This window comes from Mesitornis unicolor, unplaced genomic scaffold (genome assembly GCF_000695765.1).
Source record: "Mesitornis unicolor isolate BGI_N332 unplaced genomic scaffold, ASM69576v1 scaffold25816, whole genome shotgun sequence".
Lineage (NCBI taxonomy): Eukaryota > Metazoa > Chordata > Aves > Mesitornithiformes > Mesitornithidae > Mesitornis > Mesitornis unicolor.
This window is the reverse complement of record NW_010192049.1, coordinates 72756-82898: the sequence shown is the minus strand read 5'-3', so window position 1 is coordinate 82898 and position 10143 is coordinate 72756. Positions and strand designations below refer to the sequence as shown.

At 40.4% G+C, this 10143-nt stretch overlaps 1 protein-coding gene across 1 annotated transcript in view; it reads right to left on the bottom strand.

Annotated features, from left to right (window-relative positions):
- The window catches only part of ST7 (suppression of tumorigenicity 7), a 64960-nt gene that overhangs the window by 39215 nt on the left and 15602 nt on the right, over positions 1-10143 (bottom strand). Inside the window, exons 5-7 of the mRNA XM_010186952.1 lie at positions 9821-9896; positions 7342-7496; positions 3978-4075 (exon numbers count right to left, since the gene is read on the bottom strand). Coding sequence (XP_010185254.1) covers positions 3978-4075; positions 7342-7496; positions 9821-9896 — 329 coding nt within the window. The remainder of the gene's footprint in view (positions 1-3977; positions 4076-7341; positions 7497-9820; positions 9897-10143) is intronic.

Genomic DNA, 10143 nt, shown 5'->3' with positions numbered 1-10143 from the left:
TCCCTACATCTCACTTATTTCTAAACAAAGCTGCAAAGCATGGGGCAAGCTGCAATTCCACTGTGTCTCAGAAACATGTATTTGTCAAGACTACAAAGCAGTCTTCAGGGGAGTGCAGTGCCATGGGTAGGAGGTAAAGACAAGTTTCTTTCATCTTCTCTCTGGAAGAAGTGATTAAGAGCTTCTGTTCACGTTGGTCACTACCATACCTGCCTGCCACCCTTCTCCTTTCCAAACATTCATCACCCCTCAGTGAAAGCTTGCTCCACAGTCCAAATGTTCTCCAGGACAAACCCAAGGAGTTCAAATTAAATTTGCCAATCCACTTTCTACTTTCTTGTATGGTACACTTGGATCTGGATACTCCAGCAACCCAGACAAGAGAAATACCGTGTCAGTCTGCTCCTGAATTCAGTAGCACAGCCAGCCACTGATTTGGTGTCCACAAAGTACACACAGAAGTGCCTTTGCATACCCTCTACATCTCTCTGTTTTTAATCAACGAAAAACACACAACACAAATGCAGCGCACTTCAGTGTCCATCCATCGTAATGGTGAAGGGATCGGCACTGAACAGCCAGAGAGCAGCTGGTAGAAAAGACCTCCCCTGCTCACCAGCATGTAGCTGCTTGGTTTGCAACATTGCAATAAGGATTCAACACGAAGGGATACTGAAGATTCCCAAGAGGACCTTCACCTCCGCACATACCACATTTTCCAGCTTCATTTAGAACACGCTAGTTTAAATCCTCCTAACACAATCAGCACAACAAATAAAACAACCAGCACTACAGTCTTTCTCCTCAGGGACAGTAAAAGAGATCTTGTTCCCTCATAGACCATATCATGCTCTGTATAAACAGGAATAAAACTGGAATAAAACTGTTGACTAGACTGGAGTTATTCCAACAATACTCTAATCAAAATGAGATCACAAGTTACCTCAATATATACAAACAGTGACAGCTGCTGGTTTCTATAGCAAAATATAGTAAATAATTATCATCAGAAATACAAGAAAAAGCAACACCTATGTATGATTCAACTACATGCTTCCACAAAAATTACAGGTTCGTAATTCTCATTAATTCAACTCAACTAAATGAGTGACAGCCAAGCAGCAAAGCCAGCAATAAAATACTACCTCAAAATCAATCACAAAAGTAACAGAAATTCCTACCAAGTTTGTTAAATTGACACCCATTTTTAAAGTTTTAAACAATTTTTAAAATTGTATTAAAAAAGTATAAAAGAATATGATTTTCCAGTGTATATAACCATAAAATTGCAATCTTATTTAAGTCACCAACAACTCATTTGCTTTCCATTAAGGTGTTTTAAGCAGGTTCTCGAGTCTCTTCTTCTGTAAAATTCAAGTAAGACAATCTAATCCATCAGTAATGTCCTCAAGATGGTCTCATACATGCAATGAATTAAACACTCTCAAATATTTTATTTTTTCTAAGTGGTAAAGACTCACTACATCCCAATCGTATTTCCCACATGGTGTCATGAACCTCTTAACACTTCATTTCCATCATGTTCCATGTCTTGAGAAATCTGTTTTCAATCTTTCAAATGCAAACAGGGCCTCCACCCTCTGTCCCCTGATGCTAGATTCATCAGTCCCCAGCCAACATATTCTTCATACTCTTTTCTAGGGTGAATAAATTCATCTCCTCCGTCATCAATCATGCAGAAAGCTTCAATGACACATTCATGTTCTTCAAACTTCTTCGTATTATTTATGTCTTCTATGAAGAAACGGAGGATATGCATTCATCAGAAATAAGTAGCTCCAAGTCAGCCTAAGAAAAGCATCTGCAAAGCTGACTTGACTCTGCTCTTGCTCTCAGTGCGCTTGAGCTGTGACCTAGAGATGCTGCTGCTTTTACATTTCACCTAGGGACCTGCTCATTCTCAGCTCTGCTTGCTCACAATGAAGAGCTCCAGAGGCATCTAAATTCAGTTGTGAGGATTTGGCTCAGTGTCAGTAGGTGGAAAAATAGAGAATGCATGGATCTGAGGTGAAGCTCTAGAAGCCGAAATTCTATCTTTGTACCTCCTTTGTCCTGCATCCAGTCCTTTCATTTTAGCAACACATTCCTACTGAGGAGAGTGTTTTCCATCCTTCAAGTGTCCAACAGATGATGACTTGGGGGCTCCCTGTCACTGTTGTCCTTTGAGATCCACATTGTATGTAACTTCAACAACACCCAATTTTCTCTCTAGTGACAGAATAAGCCATTCATTATAATAAAAGCATTCTGGGTCTCACTTCGCATAAGAAACCCAGGACTAGAGAGACCACCCAAGTCCCTGAATCCGGAGCTCTGCATACGCATACACAATTAACCATACACATTGACATCACCAGAAGAGGGCTTCACAGAGTATCTGTTCCGCATAGCCCTATCTACAAATCACAGAACACATTCAGCAGCCCATAGTAAGCTCCAGAAGTTGCCATAATTACGATGTGTGACATTTGAATGTGAAATCCAAAATTTTATCTTTCCTGTATATTAATGCGAAAACTTAGAATTGCAACGTTTGTCTCCAAACATTTCAGTATTTGTCCCAGAGTGTCTGCGTAACAAAATTCATGAAGAATCAGTGGAGCTGACTGGACTGAAAACAACGTTTTTAAATCAACATTCTCCCAACTGACCACGAGACTACAAAACCAGGTCCTTCTTCCTCGTTGCTCCTTCTCACACTCCTAGCTGTACAACGGCTGGGTTTTTGACAAGTTCTTTTTCAACACCTCTGTCTGGGAGCCTAGAGATTCTGTGGAGAGAGAGTTGTGTGCCTAAAAAACCCCAGCTAGAGGCAGGAAACAAAGTTACTCACCACTTGCCATCTGGTGGATTATTTAGCATGAGGACTTGCATTATTGCGATGAACTCTACTCAGTGTTTTCAAAAAACTATTCATGAGTGCTCCAGTTCCAGGAGAAGATGCTGGGTGCTAGATCCCAAGCTGGCAGACATACTTGCCCTACTGCTGTTGATACAAGTGCCTAAGCTCCAGAGAAAGTAACTTGCCTTTCTATGTTAAAATTCCCACTGACTTGCACCAAGAATTTCCCTTTTCACTAGGCAGGTTTTGAGACCATTCATCTGAGCTGCCTAAAGCAGCTTCACAGGTGCTTCACTCTGGTCTGGGATTCCATTTTGAGCATTTTAAATTTAGGTCCTTCAGCTTAGCTTGCAGAACTGTCCATCTTGCCGGACTCATCTCTACCTCACTTTTGTGGGAGCTGGAAAATGAAGTGTAAGAAAGGGGAACACAGGAAAGTGGTAAGCAGTTTTACCACCATCGGCCCAGAGCTCCAGGGCTCCATTCCTCCTGTCACAGACTTGCTATCTCAGGTGAGGCACATTACCTTCTCGAAGAATTGTGCTCCTAATCTGCATCCAGGGGATCTCTCTTGAAGAAATGTTGGGCATTTTCAACTATCTCTAAATTTGAACATTTTACATACTTGAAACATATATGATACCGTATGTGGACAGTTGGCCCTCCTGCCATCCCCCAGATAGTTACTGTTCTGTTTTTCAAATTCATGGCTTTGTAGCTTACTGACTTACGACAACCACTGGTAGCTCCCCTGTCTACCAAACAGGGATACAGTCGTTCCCCATCTCAGAGGGAAATCAGTTCATTATAAATTACTTGATTTTGACTTCTCAGTAATAGGCATTGCATGAATAACTAACACTGTCCTCGGGTCTGAATGGTGTGATGTAAACAACGCACAGAGGATGTCCATCTGGTACTTTATGACTCCAGAGTGTTGCTTTTGCAACCTTATAAATGACCTCTTAACTCAATCTTTATGTACACTACACATACAAAATGACTATCAGCAGTGCTGCACGCAGCAGGAATGGGTGCTAACTTGTAAGCAAATGCGTATCATTTCTATGCTACTATTATCTAAGTTTCACATGCGAAACAAATCCAAACTCACGTCTCTCATCATTTTCACTGCTTCCCTGGTCCTTCCCAGCTTTCTGGCACACATTGCGAGCCTTCTCTTAATATAAACTAACACATTGGTGTCCCTTCCTGTATAAGAGGAAAGAGAAACAGCATTAAGATAAAAGAGATAAAACAAAGATTCATTTACTATTCCAACACAAAAGGAAACATAATTTTCTTGCCATTTTTTATTATTCACTATTGTCAATGCTTTCACAATAATTCTAATTTTAAAAATACCAAATTCTCCTGATTTAGATTCTGGCATAACATCACTGACATCAGTGGAAGTATTTCATATATACAGTGGTATAAACAAGGACCCATGGGTTGGCCTTACACCTATGAAATACAAACACATACAGAGAAAGCTATAGGGTATAGATCATCAAGTCATCGTGTGAGGCAAGGAGAACTCCTGTGAAGTTAACACTGGTACAAAATTCTGTGGTCACACACACAGCATTAAATTACTTTCCAATCCACATACAGGGTTAAGACAAGGACATCCATGAAAATACATGCTTTATACTGTCTTTTTTGTAAGTTATGATGTAAATGCTTGTTAACAGAAGATGTAGCAAAATAAACCCTCATCTCCTAACAGTCTTCTTCTTAATGATTAGAAGAAAAGTATACTCTGAATTTCCTGTTTACAGAGGCTCTACTCGTTACCCAATTATCATATTCAAATTCCTCCCATCACTAATTATGAACATGTTTCAGATTTGACAGTCCTATGTGATGGAAGATGCCCTAACAGCAAGGATGACAGAAATGAAACAGCTGCAATAATTATTCTCTTGGAAAATTCTTATTCATTTCACTTCTCATTCTCTTCCCTACAATTCCAGTGTGAACTCTTAACATGCTTCTGGACCAACAGGAAATGAGTGGACAGCTAATCATCTATAAAATTACCATACTGTGAAAATATAAGACACCTGCTACAGATTATCTTTGCATACAGTATGCAGTCTGTAAAGATTTTAGTCTGTTCCTAACATTTTCAAGTCTTTCATAATAAGAACAAGATGTGCACTGAAAACACTCCAAGTATCTACAAATGGTTTTAAAGCTGTTATTACAATTTTCAGATAGATTAAGCTGAAGGTTGAAAGATCTGACTTAAATAAGGGAGGGAAGGAATTTCTTTAGCTGTATTTTGTATTATGTAATTCCTTATCTCTGTATTGATTCCTATACGTATAATGAACAATTTCTTAGTTACATCTGTTTGAGCATGTTTATGTAGTGTAACTAAGACATATACATTTGAGGCCAAGCTCCTTTTCAGTCTTTTCAGAAGGAACAGTCAAAAGGCATTTACTGACTATGAAATCAAGATAATCTTTCAGGCCAAAATTTTCAGAGATGACTAATGATTTGGGGTGACTAACATGAACCACCTTAAAAAGAAGATTGCCCTTGCTTTCTATAAATCAGCACCTCTTGAAAGAGGTTACTTTAGGTAGTTAGTCATTATTTCCTCTTAAAATTCACAGTCTGACATAAACTGCTGTGTGAAGGAGAAAGAACACATGAATAAACAGAAACATAGAGCAATACATTGTTGTTCAAGAAATTACAGAGTATTTTTCATCTGTAAAAGATGAAATGCCCACTTTTCATCCCAAAGTCAACTTCAAGGACCAGAAACGGAATGACAGACATCTCAGAACCATGGAGTAACTGCAAAAAATCTGTCCATGGCCCTTCCTCTTTAAAGAGAGCTGAGCTCTCCACCTTTGTAAACCATCCACAAGTCCAGGATATAATCAAGAGAATCCTACTTGAAGCCTTTGTCTCCAGGTCTCTGTGTCCACCATCAGAGGCTGAAACTGCTCTAACTTCTGTGGGTGCACACTGATATTATCAAGGAGAGGCTGGGTAGTATAGAGCAGTGTGACAATCCAGCCCCTCCTGAAGCCACTCCTGAAGCCCCAGTGAGAGCTGGCAACCACTTTTGAGCCCCTCCTTCTCTGTGGCAATGCACTTAATTTTGTGATTCAACTGGTTACTTCCTCTGGTGTAATACTGAAGGTTCAGGGTGTCAAATTTGATTATAGTAGCAATCTAGCACATACAGGTAAAAAAAATACCATACTTATATTTCCCTGCACAAACTTAACCAGGTTATCTTGGACATAAGCATTGTGACAGTGTTTTTTTGTCTGTTTTTTATAGAATCGCTGTTATTATCGGTGCTCAGGATGGACTGAGTGCACAAGTTGAGGCTTCACAGAGAACCATAGGCCTGCTAGAGCCTGAAAACTGCTTCAAGGGCTCAGCTGCTCTATTTTTATTTTCTCTAAAAATAAGCAAATCATCTTAAATATAATTTTATAACCAACAAATGTTTAAAATACTAGCCTCAAGCTCTTCAAAACCTCAGGTTTTCAGGTATAGACTTGTGCACACTTTTGAAACCACAGATCACAGACAATTTCACTATTTTTATCAGCAATCATCAAATTATGTGAGATAGCCAGAGGCTGTGAATTCAGGTCCTGAGAAACCCAAGGATGCTTAAAGTATGTTAGTGCTTGTACTTACATAATTAGTTGGTATTATTTTTGCCTGAGGTAGTCATTGTAGACTAGAAATAACCTAGACTGTTTGCTTTTTTAATTTTTTTGTTCATTCACTGCCAGTGAACCCTCGAGTACTTTCTTAGGTTTAAGAAGCATCTAATAAATATCATCACAGCAGTGAAATCTGCTTATTAGAAGTTAAAAAAATAAAAATCTAGACTTTCAATTGAAGCATTGTATTATTCCAGTTGCTAATTTTTATGTTTCTGTGACCTATCTAAATGTATGTAACCAACTTTGCAAATGCCACACTGGTTAATGGATCTCATTAACGTTTACACAGAACAATGTGGTGTACGTATTAACCCTCACAGCTGATGGGAAAAAAGACAGTTCACTCCTGTTTCCATCATTCTTTACTGCCTTTTCACAACATGAGCTTATCTTTTCAAAATGGCAAAGGAACTTCCAGAAATAGTGTCTAGCATTTTCTGAATATCAGATCTCTTTTGGTTCTGCTACCTTTTCTTTTCTGTTAAGTACATGCTACAGTATTTTCTGTCATGACAAAGAAAAGGTGCATCTGTAATCTGGGCATTGCTAGCTCAGCAGCACAATCAAGCAAAAACCCTGAAACAGAGTAGTACGGCTCTAGGGTTGTATTTCAGGCAATGTTAAATACTGTGTAAATAGGTTGGAGAAGGAAAAGAAAACATAACAAAACAAAAAACACCAAGTCAAACAAAAACTAACAAAAAAACCCCCACAAACCCTGGAACTTCTCTCCCTTTAGAAACTATTCCCTTCAAAGAAACTTACTGTGTTGAGCTTCATACTGGGCACCATGGTGCTGTAATTGCTGACTGCGCCTGTAACAGCCCTCTCCAGCTTTCAGGGCTTGCTTGAACAGCTTCTCTGCTTCTACAATTGTTGTTGCTTCCTCTTCAGCCAACAGAATATAGGCAGTAGCACACCTGCAAAAACACCAGAGGAAAAACTATGAGAAAGTTGCATAAAGTAAAAGCTACACAAAGACATGCAGTCTGGCAAGGATGTACCAAATACAGAGGTAATGGGAGTTTTGTCCATACACCTTTCTGATGAACTATTTTGATGAATAAATATTCTGGCCACGACCTAGATAATGACTCTTGTTTGTAGGTACTGCATCACCCAGCATTTGAGTAAACCTACCGCACCAGAAGGTAAAGCACTGTCTTGCTAAGCAATCATGGTCTACGTCACTGTAACTCCTTCTGGAAAACAAGGCTAGATTTATGCACTACTGTTAAATCACAAAATGTCTCCTTTACTGTAATGGTATGAAAAGAATCAATAGACCTACAACACTTGCCGCCTGCAATGAGCAGATTATGAATGTAACTGTAAAGATTATAAAATAAAACAAAACAAAACAAAAACCCCAAAACCAAGAAAGCAGCTTTAGGAATACACAGGAAGGTGAAATGCATGGTGGGAGTCACCTCATCCAGCTTTCAGTTGTCTTAATTTAGATGTCCTAACTATCTGTGCCCCTTTGCCTCCATCAAGGAACATCTTCACAAAGCCATTCATTTCATGTGTTTAAACATCTCTCTAAGATTAGAGTCAATTGTTGAATGGAGGTGCCTCTCTCATTGACTTTAAAGGGAGCCCAGGCAACTCCTTTAAACCTCATGGCCCTATTTTTAGCACCTGAAGTTAGGTGGGACATAGCCTGTTGACTTCTTTCCACTACGAAGCACACCACTGATGAGATTATTATTTATACAGACACAGAAGCAGGCTGCAGCTGCCTCTAGTTGTGTTTCAGAGTCATCAGCTGAGGAACACCGAACAGGTCCAGGTCAAAACCAGATTCCAGGCACCAGCACTTGCTGTGAGCCATCCAGCTGGAAAGCAGCTTGGCAGGAAAGGACGTTGGGGTCCTGGAGGACACCAAGTCCAACATGAGTCAGCAATGTGCCCTTGCTGCAAAGGCGGCTAATGGCATCCTGAGCTGCACTAGGAGGAGTGTGGCCAGCGGGCCTTCCCCGTTGCCCAGCACTTGTGAGGCTCCACCTGCAGTGCTGTGTCCAGTTCTGGGCTCCCCAGTACAAGAGGGACATGGACATACTCCAGCAAAGGGCCATGAAGATGACTTAATGACCAGAGCATCTCAAAAATGAAGAAAGACTGAGAGAGCTGGGATTGTTCAGCTGGAAGAGAAGGTTCAGGGGGGATCTCATCAATGTCTGTAAATAGCTGAAAGGGGGTGCAAAGAGGACAGAACCAGGCTTTTTCTAGAGGTGCCCAGTGACAGGGTCAGAGGCAGTGGGCATAAACTAAAACACAGGAGGCTCTGACTGAGCATGAGATAACACTTCTTTACTGTGAAGGTGACTGAGCACTGGCACAGGTTGTCCGAGGAGGTTGCGGAGTCTCCCTTCCTGGAGATACACAAAAGCCATCTGTACATGGTCCTGTAAAATGTGGTAGGTGGCCTTGCTTGAGCAGGGGCGTTGAACCAGATGACCTCCAGAGGTTCCTGCCAACCTCAACCACTCTGTGGTTCTCTGATATGTGAGGAGAACAGGACAGGCTTATAGCTCACTTCTGCAAAAGCCTTTTATGCTATATGCTCTCTCAGTTAAACTGCTGTCCAGGAACAAACAATTATTTTTCTCCTTCTGATGAAACATGTGAAGGACAATCCGTAAGGCATCAGTTTATGAAATACTAGAATGCAGTAATCTCTGACAGCAACTTCAGGGAATCTCTCCACTTTATGCACTTTGGCAACATTTATACAGTTTGCCATGCCAGTAAAGCATCACAGCATTGAGTTTCTTGTGGGATCTCAGAATACCACGCTTGTCACTGAGAAAATAAATAACGGACTCGAAAACCAGAAGTCCCAGAAAATTACATCATATTCTCTCACTATGAAATGAATATTTCAGAAGGTGTTTATGAGTCCCCTCTTTCTTGCCTCTGTTCAAGATGACTGAGAAATCCAAAAGGGAACTCTCTGTCCCATAAGTGCATATTTCATATGCTCATCAGGAGGCAACTTAATTAACACTTTGCTATGCTGATTCCAAGCCAATGGGAAGACTCCCATTGTCATCACTGCCCTAAGGATCTTCTGGGTGGCTGGCACAACATGCAGCTGTGCTTTTTCCCTCCCGTTGTAGGCCTTCCTTTGACAGATCTGTAATCACGGTTAAAAATCACTGTAGCAACCCCTCTGCCTTAAGCTATCATCAAATGGATTTTTAAATGACAGGAAATAAATGTTAATGCTGTTGTCACTCACTCATTCAATTCCAAAGCTTCATGCGCTGCAGAAATTCGGGCTTGAGGGTTTCTCTCTCTCCAGGCTTTTTGCATTACTAGTCAATAAAAAAAGCAGAACAGGAGCATATCAGTCATTACAGCATTAACAGGGAGAACCCACTGCACTATAACAACAGAATTTATTGCTCTCAGCCTGACTTACTCCAGAGCAGTTCAAAGAGCTCAGTGATCACTCAAAAGATACATAATCAACATGAGCTTTTGTCCCAGATACTCAGCTTTATTCTTTCATCAAATTAAACTTTTATTCCATGGGAAAATCTGGCTGAGAAATCATGCCAT